The 16753-nt window shown below is 36.9% G+C and overlaps 2 protein-coding genes across 9 annotated transcripts; one reads left to right on the top strand and one right to left on the bottom strand.

Annotated features, from left to right (window-relative positions):
• The first annotated feature begins 6310 nt into the window (after positions 1–6310).
• LOC116108889 (kinesin-like protein KIN-12B) lies at positions 6311–11899 on the top strand. Of its 8 annotated transcripts, XR_004124696.1 has the most exons (13): positions 6311–6896; positions 7242–7372; positions 7444–7527; positions 8682–8734; positions 8976–9095; positions 9206–9267; positions 9444–9572; positions 9770–9858; positions 9974–10008; positions 10801–10876; positions 10976–11158; positions 11337–11677; positions 11794–11899. XR_004124696.1 is itself a non-coding variant. In XM_031395130.1 (4 exons), exons 1-4 carry the CDS (start codon positions 6611–6613, stop codon positions 7712–7714), a joined length of 582 nt encoding a protein of 193 aa, XP_031250990.1. In that variant the 5' UTR covers positions 6311–6610; the 3' UTR covers positions 7715–7824. The 8 variants fall into 8 exon arrangements, 2 of the variants coding, with proteins under 2 accessions (XP_031250990.1, XP_031250989.1); XR_004124699.1 differs by lacking the exon at positions 11794–11899 and having other exon boundaries at positions 8976–9006; positions 11337–11768; XR_004124698.1 differs by lacking the exon at positions 11794–11899 and having other exon boundaries at positions 8976–9035; positions 11337–11768.
• Positions 11900–15556: 3657 nt separating this feature from the next.
• On the bottom strand, positions 15557–15952 carry LOC116108912. The gene has a single exon (XM_031395157.1). The coding sequence runs from the start codon at positions 15950–15952 to the stop codon at positions 15557–15559; it is 396 nt and encodes a 131-aa protein (XP_031251017.1).
• Positions 15953–16753: the final 801 nt, after the last annotated feature.

Genomic DNA, 16753 nt, shown 5'->3' with positions numbered 1-16753 from the left:
GGATGTTTAAATGGGACATGCTCATTTAAGCCCTTTGGGCTTTACGCACGGACTTCTAACATTTAACCCGCTCCATGAGTTTATATGCCAAACATTCTACATTAGTCCACATTAATAGAGTTCTGACAGGTTTTGAATGAGCTTTCCAATGGTATCTTACAGGCCCCGTAACTTTTCCCGGTTCAAAAGCTATGACCGTCTGAATGGGACATGCTCATTTAAGCCCTTTGGGATTTATGCAAGTAGTTCTGACGTTCAGTCCGTAAAATGAATTCACTTATCAGACATTCTACATCTATCCACATCAACGAGCTCTGAATGAGATTTCAAACGGTATCTTACAGGCCCCGTAACTCTCTCCGGATCAAAAGTTATGGCTATCTGAATGGGGCATGCTCTTTTAAGTCTTGGGCTTTACACACGGACTTCTAACGTTTAGCCCACTCCATGAATTCATCTTCCAAACATTCTACATTAGTTCACATCAATAGACCTCTGACGGTCTCTAAATAAGCTTTCCAACGGTATCTTACAGGCCCTGTAACTCTTCCCGAATCAAAAGTTATGACCATCTGAATAGGGCATGCTCATTTAAGCCCTTTGGGCTTCATGCATGGACTTTTGATGTCCAGGCTGCTAAGTGAATTCATCCGTCAAACATTCTACATCAGTACACATTGACGGGCTTTGAATGAGATTTCTAACGGTATCTTACAGGCACCGTAACTCTCATCGGATAAAAAATTATGGCCGTTTGAATGGGACATGCTTATTTTAGCCCTTTAGGCTTTATGCACGAACTTCTAACGTTCAGCCCGCTCCATGAATTCTTCAGCCCAACATTCTATATTAGTCCACATTGATAAATTTCTGACGGGCTCTCAATGAGCTTTCCAACGGTATCTTACAGGCCCCATACCTCTTCCCGGACCAAAAGTTATGGCTGTCTAAATGGGGCATGCTCATTTATGCCCTTTGGGCTTAATGCACGGAGTTTTGAGTTTAGCCTGCTCTATAAATTCATCTGTTAGAAATTCTCCATTAGTCCATGTCGATAGGCTCTAAATGAGATTTCCAAGGGTATCTTACAGGTCCCGTAACTCTTCCCAGATAAAAAGCTATGGCTGTCTGAATGGGACATGTTCATTTAAGACTTTTGAGCTTTACGCACAGACTTCTGAAGTTCAGCCCACTCCATGAAATCATTTTCCAGATGTTCCATAGTATTCCACATCTACAGACATTTTACGGGCTTTGAATAAGCTTTCCAATGGTATCTTATAGGCCTATAACTCTTCCCGAATCAGAAGTTATGGTCGTCCGAATGGGGCATGCGCATTTAAGACCTTTGGGCTTTATGCATGGAATTCTGATGTTCAGCCTATTCCATGAATTCATCTATCAGACATTCTACATTAGTCCATGTTGACGAGCTCTGAATGAGATTTCCAACGGTATCTTACAGGCCCCGTAACTCTTCCCGGATCAAAAGTTATGGTCGTTTGAATGGGACATACTTATTTAAGCCCTTTGGGCTTTATGCACAAACTTCTAACATTCAACTCGCTCTATGAATTCATCTGTCGATGTTCCACATTAACACATTTCTAACGACTCTGAATGAGCTTTCCAACGGTATCTTACAGGCCCCATAACTCTTCCCGGATCAAAAGTTATGGTCGTCTGAATGGGGTATGCTCATTTAAGCCCTACGGGCTTTGCACATGGAGTTCTGATGTTCGGCCCACTCCACAAGTTCAACCGTCAAACACTCTACATTAGTCCACCTCAACGAGCTCTAAATAAGATTTCCAAAGGTATCTTACAGGCCCCGTAAATCTTCTTGAATCAAAATTTATGGTCGTCTGAATAGGACATCCTTATTTAAGCCCTTTAGGCTTTACGCACAGAGTTCTGACTTTCAGCCCACTTCATGAATTCACCCGATAGACATTTTGCCTCAGTCCACGTTGACAGGCTCTGAATGAGATTTCCAACAGTATCTTACAGGCCCCGTAACTCTTCCTGGCCTCGTAACTCTTCCTGGATAAAAAGTTATGGCCGTCTGGATGGGACATGCTTATTTAAGCCCCTTGGGCTTTATGCACAGACTTCTGACGTTCAGCATGCTCCATGAATTCATCTACTAGATGTTCTATCTTAGTCCACATTGATAGACTTCTGACAGGCTCTGAATGAGCTTTCCAACGGCATCTTACAGGCCTCGCAACTCTTCCCAAATCAAAAGTTATGGCCATCTGAATGGGGCATGCTCATTTAAGCCCTTTAGGCTTTACGCACGGAGTTCTGACATTCAGCCTACTCCATGAATTCATCCGTCAGACATCTTACATAACTCCACATCGACGGGTTAAGAATGAGATTTCCAATGGTATCTTATAGGCCCTGTAACTCTTCCCGGATAAAAAGTTATGGCTGCCTGAATGGGACATGCTCATTTAAGCCCTTTGGGCTTTACGCATAGACTTCTGACGTTCAGCCTACTCCATGAATTCATCTGCCAGAGATTCTATGTTAGTCCATGTGGATAGAGTTTTGACGGGCTCTAAATGAGGCTTCCTAACTATATCTTACAGGCCTTGTAACTCTTCCCGAATCAAAAGTTATGGCTGTCTGAATGGGGCATGCTCATTTAAGCCATTTGGGCTTTGCGCATGGAGTTCTGATATTCAGCCCGCTCCACAAATTCATCCCTCAGAAATTCTACATTAGTCCACGTTGACAGGGGCTAAATGAGATTTCCAATGCTATCTTATAGGCCCTGTAACTCTTCCCGAATAAAAAGTTATGGCCGTCTGAATGAGGCATGCTCATTTATGCCCTTTGGGCTTTACGCATGGAGTTCTGACGTTCAGCCTGCTCCATGAATTCTTCTGTCAGACATTCTATATTAGTTCACGTCAATGGGCTCTGGATGAGATTTCAAATGGTATCTTACAGGCCCTGTAACTCTTCTCGGATAAAAAGTTATGGCCATCTGAATGGGACATGCTCATTTAAGCCCTTTGGGCTTTACACACGGACTTCTGAAGTTCAGCCTGCTCCATGAATTCATTTGCCAGACATTCTATGTTATTCCATGTCAACGGACATTTGACGGGCTCTAAATGAGCTTTCCAACGGAATCTTATCGGCCTCGTAACTCTTCCCGGATAAAAGGTGATGGCCGTTTAAATGGGGCATGCGCATTTAAGCCCTTTGGGCTTTACGCACGTAGTTCTGACGTTTAGCCCGCTCCATGAATTCATCTGTTAGACATTCTACATCAGTCCATGTCGACGGACTTTGAATGAGATTTTCAACAGTATCTTATAGGCCCTGTAACTCTTCCCAGATAAAAAGTTATGGCCGTCTGAATGGTACATGATCATTTCAGCCCTTTGGGCTTTACGCACGGACTTCTGACGTTCAACCCACTCTAGGAATTCATCTGCCAGACGTTCTACGTTAGTCCACATCAAGCAAGTGGAAAGAAAGGAATCGCTCTTGCGGGGAAAGACAGGTAGGCTATATATATATTAGTTAATATATACTATTCTATATCTATATATATATTAGATATATATATATATATATATATATATATATAGTCATAAAAATTATCTTGAGATTTCAAAAATGAAAGAAATCTTTTTGTCGTTAAGCTATATGAATTAAAGTAATTATAGGAAACTATCTCTGGGTGATCGAACAGTTCAATAAAGATTCTTAGGTTTATTACTCAAGAAATTATGAGTTGATTTTGAATCCCTTCTCATTTGCTAATATGAATAGCTACTAGAACTCTTATTCGACCGATAGTTTTAGGGTTTGGAAAGATTAGTTGAAGTACGCGGAAGCTGGTCTAAACACCCTTGATCATAAAAAAAAAAAAAAAAAAAAAAAAGGTTAATTATAGGAGGGTAATTGATGATACTGTATTTATTAACTCATAACACTGTCAGTTTAAATGCCTTACTAATAGTTTGTCAACATCATAGAGATTTTGTTATTTTAAAAACCTCAAAAGGTTTTTTTATTCTTATATCATCCATAAGAGGAATTAATGTCAATAACTTTAATATTGTTAAGATGCTTTGTGAATTTTATTTTATTTTTGAAGTTTAGTTATTCTTTGAAGATTTGATGTGTAATCCAGCCAATAATGCTATTAGATTGTTTTTATTTATATAATTAATTTTTTTTGAGAATATAAGGCTTCGTTTGGCTCACTCTTGGGAATACTATTATTAGTATTCCCAATAAAATTAAACAGTAAAATTGCAAAAACTCACAATATTATTCAACTTTTTTAAACCCCCTAAATTTGTTAATTTAATTAAATACCCCTAAATATTTTTTTAGAAATTACAAAAACACCCTAGCAACCCACATGTACCAAATTTTGGCCACCACTGCCGGAAGATGGCCGAAATCTGGTATAATGGTGCATTACTGACTGAATCTGGTCGGTTGTGCACCGATCTAACCTTTTTCGACTAGATCTAGCTGCAGATCTAGCCTTTGCCGGCTAGATCCACCATGGATCTGGCCAGAAAAGGCCATATCGGTGCACAACCAGCAAGATTTAGCCGGTCATGCGCCGATACGGCGACTCCGGCCACCCTCTGGTGGTGGTGACCTGTTGTCTGTATTTAATGGGTGGGCTAGGGGTGTTTTTGTTAACTTTTAATGTTTATTATAGGGGTGTTTAGTAAATAAACAAACATAGGGGGTATTTTATTAATTTCCAAATCCTACATCATAATACCCGCCCAATTCAACTTTTTTTAACTTTTTTCAAAAAACGTTTCTAAAAAGTGTAAAAAAGTGAGCCAAACGGAGCCTAAACATTTTAGGGTGCGTTTGGTTTATTATTTTGGATAGGATTTTGGGAATAATATTGGGTAGTTAGATAGGAGAGTATTACGAGGTAAAATTTAAAAATTTATGAAAAAGCCCCTAGGTTTGCTAATTTAATTAAATACTCTAATATATAAAATGATAAAAACACCCCCACCACCTACAGTGCCAGATTCTGGCCACCACCGCTGGAATCTGGCTGGAAAATCATGTTACGACATAGACCGGTCGGATCTGTGTCGTAACACATCGCTATAGCCTTTTCTGACCAGATCCATTATGAATCTGGTCGAAAAATATCAGATCTACAGCCTGTTGTGGCCGCGACGGTCGGAAAAGGCCAAAACGACAACCATCTTTGGCCGTCAGCGATGGGTCTTGGCCATCGTTGACCGAAAACGATGGCCATTTCTTTGGCCATCGGTCATGGCCAGATCGGTGAACTTTCGACCATTTCTGGTCGATAGGTAGGCCGTTATACAGATTCTGGCTACCACCGACAGTGGTTGCCAGAATCTGGCAAGTATGGGTCACGAGGGTGTTTTTGATAATTTTTAAACTTTTTTTGGGGTGTATTTGAGGTATTTTTTAATGTTTTTATATCCATCAAATTTTTTGTATTATTAATATAATTTTTTGAAGAGATATGATTGTAAAATCCATATTCCCAATCCTATTCTCCAAATAATGTTTGGCACATTATTCCAGAAATATTTCCTTATTTTTTAATTACTTTAGACCCCATAAGGTTATTAATTTCATCAAATACACCCTGAAAAAAAGTTTAAAAATTATCAAAAACACCCCTGTGACCCATACTTGCCAGATTCTGGCAACCACCGTCGGTGGTAGTCGGAATCTGTATAACGGCCTACCTGCCGACCAAAAATGGTCGGAAGTTCACCGATTTGGCCTTTTCTGGCCAGATCCACCACGGATTTGGCCGGAAAAGGCCAGATCTAGTTGTGAACGACGGCCAAAGAAATGGCCATCGTTTTTGGTCAACGATGGCCAAGACCCTTCGCTGACGGCAAAAGATGGTTGTCGTTTTGGCCTTTTCCGATCGTCGCAGCCACAACAGGGCGTAGATCTGACATTTTTCGGCCAGATCCGTGGTGGATCTGGTCAGAAAAGGCTATAACGACGCGATTTTTCGACCAGATTCCGACGGTGGTGTCCGAAATCTGGCACTACAGGTGGTGGGGTTGTTTTTGTCATTTTATATATTAGGGTATTTAATTAAATTAGCAAACCTAAGAGCTTTTTCATAAATTTTTAAATTTTACCTCGTAATACTCCCCTATCCAACTACCCAATATTATTCCTAAAATTTTATCCAAAATAATAAACCAAACGCACCCTTTACCATCTCTTACAAATAATTAATGTGCATAAGGGACATAAAAACAACTTTTCCCTATCTTGTACACGCGTAACACAGCAAAGATCTGACGAACATCCCCTCGTATTTTGAGGCGACCATGTTCGTTCCCTTTCTTGTAAATCAATTCTTCTTTTTTGCATTATCACACTTTCAAAACAACTTTTCCCTTTTTTCGATCCTCACATTCTTATTCTTTTTCCCCACAATGTGAATAATTCTACAAAATTCAGAAGTTTACCCCTCTTTAACGGCTACATTTTTCTCTCCTCTCCTCTTCTTGTCTCCAATGCCCTCAATCTCAGCAATCTTGCCCAAATTAACAAACCCTACTCTCTCTTCTCTCTCTGTAGTTTACTGATCGGAATGAAGCACTTCATGCAGCCAAGAAACACAATCTTGATAGAGACCCACTCAAGTGAGTCGCCATCTTCGTCGTCTCCAAATCCTAATTCAAAATTAAAGTCATCGCAGAAGCAAAAGTCATCCAAAGAAAACGCTCCGCTGTCAGATCTGAACTCACTTCTTCCACCTTCTCTGGCATCTTCCAAGATTAAGAGTCCGCTGCCCCCATGCCCGCCCAATCCCCTCAAGCGCAAGCTCGCCACTGATACATTTCCCGAGAATGTAATGGTTGGGGTCCACAACTCAGGTGTTTAAGTAATTTTTTCGATCTTCTTCTTTTCAGTTGATATTTGATATTATCTTTTTTAAATTTTGACAGAATTTAGGGAAAAAGTGACTTAAGCTTGAGAAAATGTAAATTTTAAAGCTTCTGTTTTGTTACTGAGAGGAAAGGGGAGAAATTGTTGAGTTTCTTTGTTTTGTTCTGTATTAGAAGAGAGAAAGAAATTGGAAAATTGCGTACATTGTTAAAAATAAATACTAGGTTATATATTGCTGATATTCTTGAATGTTATTAAGTAGCTTTACTGCCCAACTGTATACATAGTAGATTCTAATGTCTCTAGTTTGGATGGTGTGGATTAAATGATAGTCCAATTGCGACCTGTAAATAAGGAAGAGGAACAAGGGGAGATGATAGTACAGAAAGTTGGCAATGATGCTTTGAAAATCAATGGACAGACATTCACATTTGATTCAGTTGCTGACATTGATTTGACACAGGTATTATCTCTTTTCTACTTGACTATTTGCATTATTACCATAAGGTGCTCAAATATAGGTTTGTTTTGCAGCTGGATGTTTTCCAGCTTGTTGGTCTCGCTCTCATTGAAAATTGTTTAGCTGGATTTAACAGTTCAGTGTTTGCCTATAGGCAGGTACCTTTTATCTTGCTTTTGATTCCTCTCCACTCATATTTTATTTTACATGTAATTATGCCATTAGCTTTCTTCATGTATCTGAAAAATTGATTACACCAGACAGGGAGTGGAAAGACTTATACCATGTGGGGACCAGCTAACGCCTTGTTGGAAGAAAACTTATCAAGTGATCAACAAGGCTTAACTCCCTGTAAATATAAGAATACGTATCAAATATACAAATTGGTGATTCTTATACATAGGAAATCATTGATGTTCTTCTAGGAGTTTGAATCCTCTCCTTGTATCCTAGTTCCCAAATGACTCAAAAAGGAGACAAAGAACTGACCAGACAAAAGAGTTAAGGTGACTTGAGAGTTTTTTATTTTTCTTTTAGTTTATATATAATAGTGAAGGATTTATATGGCAGTCTAAGCTTTTCCGAATAATCAATAAATAAATTGTAATAAAGATTGACAAAGCATTAAATGTCTTAGTTTTTTACTAAAAGTATGTCGGTTTTACTTCTTTAAGGAGGATATATAATAGTGAAGGATTTATATGGAAGTCTAAGCTTTTTCGAATAATCAATAAATAAATTGTAATTAAGATTGACAAAGCATTAGATGTTTTACTGAAATTGTTTTTTCACTAAAAGTATGCTGGTTTTACTTCTTTAAGGGGATTCAAGTTGATGTATATTTGCTTACTGGACTGAAGCATTTTAAAGATTATTGCTGATGGTGTAAGGCTTTACCTTAGGTTCTCACCTCAGATCTGGAAGTTTAGCTAATTGATGAGGTTCATGTCGAGAATTGTCATCCATGAAATTCATTTTGTTTTGTTTTTATCTACTGCTTCTGGATCATAGTTGGTAGTTATTTTGGGGAAAATATTCACTTGTAAAATTCTTGTCTCCCCTCAGTGTCTGATTTTAATGATAAGAGTGTTTCTATTTTTTCTGTTTTTTCCAATTGTTATTTCTCATTTTTTACCTATCCAGCTCTTTTCTTTTTTCTTTTTTGTGTAAAAAAGCTATTTTTTTTAATTCATTATCAAGACAATTCGGTTGACCATACAAATTTAATTTGATTGTAGACATTATCAATATGCAAATCTTTTTAGATATTAATAATTATTATGTCTCATATTTTATCCCTGTTGATGTGCAGTGCGATGAAGTGTATCTAAGACAGGGAAGACCACCACACCAATTGAGCCTCAGGTTTAACTTGTTACTGTTATTTAACCTGCTGAATTTCTTCCCAATACTTCAAGTGATTGGTATACATACACCAAAGTACTTGGGATTTTTTAAGCAAATTTTACAAGTCATGAGAAGGAATTACAGAAGTCATAGAGATTGGAATGCAGCTTTGTCTCTATTTATGTTATTAATAGAATTCTTTTTTATGGTTCTTAAAATAAAAAAAGAAAATAACAAAGAAGGAATTTCGTCTTTGCAGGTTAATGGTGTTGACTTAGCTGAAATTGCAGGTGGGGAAGTTGCAATAATTCATGCAATGGTCCTGAGTTTGTCTTACAACTTAACTTTTCCCTTAAACTTGGTTGTTCTACAGCCAAAGGTCCTAGTAGCAATTGCAGTTCTTTTGTCATGATTTTCAATGGCATATCAATTGTCAACAAAATGCAATCTTTGGTAGATTTTAATATCTTAAGAATTCGTATTTGTCAGGTTCATGGACATCTCAAGAAGCAAGTGCACACTTAAAATGTGTTTATTTTCCAGTTACGGAGGTATGTGCCATACAGAGCACAACTTTTTTTCTGCATGCTAGATAAATTCTGAAATTGTTTAATACAGGGGGGTGCACACTTAAAATGTGTTTATTTTCCAGTTACGGAGGTATGTGCCATACAGAGCACAACTTTTTTTCTGCATGCTAGATAAATTCTGAAATTGTTTAATACAGGGGGGAGAGAGCATTGAAATTATTATAGAGAAGTTAAATTCTAAAGGATGCAGAGTTCCTGAAAACTATGAAACTTTCAGTCGTGTTGCTATCTGTTGTCTTGGTCGTCTTCTTCCAGATGCTCGCTGGGTAAGTTCTAAATCCTATGAATTCAAAAGAAGTTGATTGAGCTAAGTAGTGAAAATACAATTGTTTTAATCACAAATGACTCACCTCAATTTCTACCATATGTGGACATACATCTACAATGTAGTCAATGTTTATGTATCATCTGCCACTTAATATAAATTCCCAAGGTAGTTTTTCACGTTTCTGATTTACACCAGGCATGACTTCCTTTTATGGATTTAAGGCAAAAAAGGGAGATAAGGCTTACCTACTAAGAGATGTTGCTCAAGAGCAGAATGCTTCATTGGTAGGGTAATTGTATATTTTTTAAGTCACAACTATCCATGTACTTTCCACTCACTGGGATGTGATTTGTTTTCCTCTCATCTAATACATGTTTTGCAAAATCTGTTTCGTTGTAGATACTGATACTGGTTTTAATCCAGCGCCTTCTAAGGTAAGGAATGTAGTGAAATTTCCATGGCTCCGTTTGGTTCATTATTCTGATAGTTTTTAGAATAATCTTTTGAAAAAAGTTAAATTGGGTGGGTATTACGATGTAGGATTTGAAAATTAACAAAAATATCCCTTATGTTTGTTTATTTACTAAACACCCCTATAATAAAATATTAAAAGTTAACAAAAACACCCTCAACCCATCCATTAAATACGGACAGCCAGCCACCACCGCTGCAGGGTGGCCGAAGTATTTTTGTAATTTCTAAAAAAAAAAATTTGGGGGTGTTTAGTTAAATTAACAAATTTAGGAGGTTTAAAAGAAATTGAAAAATATATAATAATATTTTGAGAATAATGACATTTTACTGTTTAACTTTTTTGGGAATACCAACAATAGTATTCCCAAAACTGAACCAAATGAAGCTCATGTGTTTGTACCATCTCATGCTGCAACCTGTCTTTTCTACAATTTTGTTTGACTGTGAGTTGCTAAGGCGTTTTTACCAAAGTTATTTTATATATTGGGCAGATTAGCGTGTCTTTAAAAGCTAATGTATAATTTTCTTTCTAAATATTAATTTGGAAAAAACATTTCTTAGTACTTATTGTTTCTACTCTTAGCATATGCCTACAATGTTCAATTTTCTCTCACCAAGATTTTCAAAGATGGTTACAGACATTGCAACTAAACTAAAATAATTCTAAATTCAGTTTGTGGACGCGGTGAAGTAATTGTATAATCATTTTGTGTTGATTTTTTTTTTTTTTTCAAATGTCGATGATTTAACAGACGGATCTAGCACACCAGAATCCATTTACCATAGCTTTGAAGAATTTTGGTGTTATTACTTGTAAGGAAGACAAAGGTAATTCTTATTTTCAAATTGTAAATATGGGGCTAGTTTTAGTCAGTTTATTTGAATCGTTACACTATCTTCTCAATGGTATAATTTCCAAATTTGCAGATATCAATGTTGAAATTTATAGAGCTGGAAAACTATTAACTCCTTTGCAACTGGAAAAGGAATATCAAGACTAGCTTCTGCAGATGTATGATCATTATGATGAACAAAATAACTTTGGAGCAGATCAACCAATTTTTATCATTAGCCCCAAAAACAAAAAGTCACTGGGCATTTCATTTGATGGTAGGCTTTGATTGATAAGGAGTTTAACTTACATAACATTATTTTCCATTTTGCATAGTTTGCTTTTCACATACTTTGTTCAATTCCTTGGGTCTCTTTTTTATTCTTTTGTTGCTGATTTGTTTGTTTACCTGCTGTTTTTATCTGATGAGATATCTTATATATTATTCAACTATAGTTGCAAGGGTGCACCAAGTACTAAAGAGGAAGGGTTTAACAGGGAAAAGAGGTCAAAGAGTTAAGGTTTTCAAGGGAGCATGTGCTGGAGTTCATAAAAACAATATCTATGCAACAATAGATTATTTTTTAATTGAAGGTCTTCGTGGGGATGCTGCTGGTAGGCACTGGTTTTAAGACTCTTAGACTTATAGACCATGACTATTAGTTTGCTTTTTATCATTTCGTAATAGGACAAATGTATTGTTGACATGTTTACATAATTTAATCTTCTTGCAAATTTGATAAATTTCACCCTCCCTTTTTTACATTTCTAATAGGTGATGCTCGAATTATATGCAGGTATGCTATCTTGTGCATTTGTGGCTCTAAAAGTTCTATTTTTAGTGTATAAATATAATCCTTGTACTTGTTGTTTCACAAACATGTGATGTCTAATATCTTTTGTGGTCTGAAAGGCCAATAGGTCTCATGGATAAGGAAGGATGTGTCCTCGTGGAGAACAATGGGACTGATAGCTTGGATATTTTTGGCAACTTATTGTTACCTATTGGCATAATTGATTTTGGAAAGGTTTTCCATTTAGTTTCAATTTTCTCTTTATTGCTACGTACATTTTTATTTCTTTGATATTTGCAAAATTTTACTTGAGAGTAAGTATTTATTTATTTATTTTTTTGTCATTGGCATTGGCATTACCGTGTATGTATTGACAATATTGATTGGGAACTACAACTAGAGTAGCAACGTCAAAAAACTCCTGCTTTGATTGACTTGTTGAGTGCAACAGAATGTCAAAAATTAGATGTTGATGGGGTTCTGTATTCATCAAACTTATCTTATTTTGGTTTATCAAGGATGAGAACAATGATTAAGTTATTTGGAAATTCATAAATATAGAATGTCACATCTTGAATATATGTAAAAATATTCTCCATTTCTTTTGGCACTTAGCTTGAGAAACAAAAATTCAATCCCTTTCTTTTCTCTTCCATCAAGATATTTAATCACAACTAATGAGTTTTTGTTTCAGTGCTAAAGATGGAGAAGTACCTCCTAGAGAAATTGTGGCTGTTGTTCGGCCTGCCAATGCTGTTTCTTCTAGTCCTTCAAAGAAGTTGGACCAGAAGCACATTGTTAAGAATAATTTATAGATGATCATGGAAGTCGGATTCATAGGTGAAAGGAAGAATCTTCAAAAGAGTATCAACATCTTCACAGCTCATGTACCACTTACTTCTACGAAAGGGTATCAAGGTTTCTATGTATTTGAATTCGAGTGTAAGTGACCAAACTTCTTTCAGAATGCTGAGATGTATAGGTTTTCATTTCACCTTGTAAGTGATACAAAAGATTCTTATCTCTTTTTGTTCGTTGCTGTATAATATGATATCGTTTCTTGTGTTTTATGATTATATAACCTGATATGATGGAATTTTGTGCTTTAGCCTCAGTCAAGCTGTAAGAGTTGTGAGAGACATGTGGTAGTTAAGGGATCTTCTAAGGTTGGAAATTGGAGACTTTTGAGTTGTAAACAGAGCCCACAGTTCTGTGTTAGGTAAGAAAACTTTTAACGAATCAGCTTATCAATTTTTTTTGTTCATGAAACTCACAGTAAAATCATTTCCATCTTCTAGCTGAGATAACTCATTCATACAAAATTTTGAAGAAACTTCGGATAACATTATTCTTTGCTAGCCTTAAGCCTAGAGTACAAAATAAGGGGTGATAAGTATCCCAAATAATTTATCACAAGATGTTTCTTGTATTGCACAGGAATGAATTGCACAATTTCCCATCCAAGGTGTATTGTAGAAAGATGAAAAGCAATTTTATTGGCTCATTCCTAGAATTAAGTATGATACTCTTTATCATCCACTCAATCTCAATACACTCTCTAAATAGGATTAATGACCAATAAAGCATCATCTTTTAACTGGCATTACGCATGGCGAGACTTTACAGCTTAAATATTGTCGTTGGGCCTAAACCTATAAGCGTAAACTTTTGGTTTAAGTAGTTACTTAATAAATCTATTTAACTTTCACATCAATTATCATGCATATTTTAATGCTGTTTAGGGAGTTTCTTTGTCCTATTATTTTTCCCTTAACTAGCATTTCTAATTAGACTTAATAACCTTTTATATTCCCCCTTTTGTCATAAAATAACCACTTTCCACATAGTTGGTTCGTGCTTTCCACATTTATCCATTGTGTGCTATGACATCTATGATAATCGGATTCCATTTGCATCTGTTACGAGGGTGATAGTATGTTTTTGGTGTGCATTAGCTCCTTGTTTAAGTTATCCTAATTCTATAGGATATTCTGATTGAAAGCTATGAGTTGGACAAGATCCAGCCACATTATGAGGCTACCTTGGTGATATCTCCACGAGATGAATTGGCTTTAGTTTCAATTCCATGTCAAGGTATTCCAGTGATCTTTAACAGATTTGCATCTAGAACCTGTTTCAATCTTTTTTCTAACATCATCTTGCCATTGTACTCATATGTTTATATATGATTTATATATATGTATCAGTTATTCTTGGATCTTTAAAGCATGTCACTATCCAATCACCAAATTTTGGAAACAATTTGCTTCTAGGCTCTATGGTTAAGCACCTTAAATTTGAGGTATTTTGGGGATGTTATAATTTTCATGGCTAGACTTATTTTGGAAAATTTGTAATGTCTTATGATTGTAATTAAGTATATTGTAGATTAATGAAGCAAACTAGAGTGGTTGACAAATCATTAGTCTCAAAGATTAATCTTATAAAGGGAGGGGCCTAGCTGAACTCAGTTTAAAGTTAATTCTTATATACTGACATCGTATATGTTGAACTGGGAACACAATTGATTATACAGATAATTATATGTTATTTGACAACCTAAGCATATCAACTGCATCAATGGGGTAGATTCCTTAATATTGCATATGGTATTTCACAATGTATTTTCATTTAACGTGTGGTACTTAGTGTATACTGTTAATCTTTGATTTTAGTGCCGAAACTTGATGTTATTAATTTCCTTTTAGCATAATACATTTGTTAATCTTTGATTTCAGTGCTGAACATGATATTATTAATTTCCTTTTAGCATAATTATAGATTTAGAACACTTTATGGAATAATGAGGTACTTCATAATAACATTTAAAGAAATATTGTTTTGGCTCAACCTGCAACAATCAAGCAAATGTATTATCTTTTAAGTTAGATAATTGGAAACTTGTGTAGCTTTTGCGAGTGGTTTTAAGGCATACTTGCTAACCTATGTAACCATTCATTTCTTCCAGATGTTTGATGCATATAGTAATCACGTCAACAAAGGTTTGGAAGTTGAATTGAACTTGGATGGATTTCAATTTGAAGACCAATTGGGCATAAATAAGGTTAGAATATTTCCTATTTTAGGATTGTATTTTTGACAGATAATTCATTCATCTCCTACGCATTGGTTCTTTAATGGCTGCTAATATAGTATGGGAGTTCTAATTTTGCTAATACAATATGTCCCAACTCCCGCTTCCCATTCACATTAGTGCATGTTAAGACTCCCTGCAACAATGACCAGCAAACAACACAAACAGTCCAAAATAACAGAAAAGAGTTCTCTCAATCGAGTCTCAACCAGATTATATTTCTAGAGAATGGAAAAAGAAACAACCAAACAATTGGAAAACCAAACAGATAGATCCCAGCAATTCGAGGAGCTGGGGACCTCCCACAATGACAATAGACTAATATTCCAATCCTACCCCAAAACTGACCCCTTTATTTATACTATCTTCTTGACTACATATTCTCTCTACTAACAACTTTGATTCCCCACTCCCACGTGACTGTAACGAATTTCCCCAACAACCAGGCACCTCTTACTCCTTACACTTACTGACCCAAATGTCTCTTATGCCCTTTGTATTGATAAACATTCTTAATGGGAGGTTTATCAATACCCCCCCCCACACCCCCCCCCCAAATGAAGAGCCACCTTGTCCTCAAGGTGGAAATGAGGAAATTGCAGCTTTATAACATCAAAAGCCTCCCAAGATGCTTCAAAGGGAGCCAAGTCCTTCCATTTGATAAGGACTTCCCGAGAGCCATCTAATAAAGTGCGGACTGCCAACATCGATTCTGGTTGAACAAGAAGTTCCATATCCTTAGTGAGGAAGGATGGCAGCGGCTGGATGGGTACTGAGGTGTGCAGACTTCATTTAAGCTGAGAGATGTGAAAGACTGGATGAATTTTTGCCGTAGACGGCAGCTCCAACCTGTAAGCAACCTGCCCAATCTTCTCTATTATGGGAAAGCGACCATAAAACCTAGGTCTTAGCTTTTCTTTCAGTTTTTTGGCCAAGGACTTGAAATGATACGGTTGGAGCTTCAAATACTCCTGGTCTCCCGGTTGAAAACTAACATCCCGACGACCTAGGTCAGCTGCTTCCTTCATCTGTTCTTGAGCAACAGCCAAGTTATGCTTCAACTCATCCAATATTGAATTTCGTGCAGCCATTTGTTGGTTGACTTCTTCCATAGAGGAAGGGTAATCTATAAATTTGAGGAGAGTGGGTGGATCCCTTCCATATAGGGCTTTGAAGGGAGTCATTTTAATGGAGCTGTGATGTGTGGTATTGTACCAATATTCTGCCAGGACAGCCACTTATGCCATTGTTTGGGTTGTGAACTACAGAAACATCGCAAGTAAGTTTCCAAACAGCGGTTGACAACCTCCGTCTAGCCATCGGTTTGAGGATGGTATGCAGAACTGAATTTCAACGAAGTGCCAGCAGCCTTGAACAGTTCTTGCCAAAATTGACTGATAAAGATCCTATCGCGGTCCGAAACGATAGATTTGGGAAATCCATGGAGCTTCACAATAGCAGCGATAAAAATAGCAGCAACATCCTTAGCGCTGTAGGGATGGCACAAGGGAATAAAATGTCCGTATTTAGTGAGCCTATCCACCACAACCATTATAGTATCCTGTCCTTTTGCCTTTGGTAACCCTCCAATGAAGTCCATGCTGATATCTTCAAAAACTTGGGATGGAATGGGTAAGGGCTGAAGTAGACCTGTTGGTTTGAGAGTAGAATATTTATTTAATTGGCAAATGGAGCATTGCTGGACATACTCCCACATCCTTCTTAATACCATCCCAAACCACTATATTCATCAGTTTCTTATAAGTTCTAAAAAAACCAGAATCCCATTGCCGCCGGCCCCCCCCCCCCACCCCCCCCCCCCCCCCGGGGAGCTGCAGTGAAATCTTCTAATAGTTTAGGAATGAACTTCAAATTTGGGTAAACCAACCTGTTTTTGTAGATGAGGCAGCCACGACAAAAGCCATAATGGGGACGACTGGAAGGGTAAAATCAAACAATCCCGACGGTTTTAGAGGTCACGCCGG

This window comes from Pistacia vera, unplaced genomic scaffold (genome assembly GCF_008641045.1).
Source record: "Pistacia vera cultivar Batoury unplaced genomic scaffold, PisVer_v2 Contig570, whole genome shotgun sequence".
In the NCBI taxonomy this organism is placed as follows: Eukaryota; Viridiplantae; Streptophyta; class Magnoliopsida; order Sapindales; family Anacardiaceae; genus Pistacia; species Pistacia vera.
This window is presented reverse-complemented; position numbering and strand designations above follow the sequence as displayed.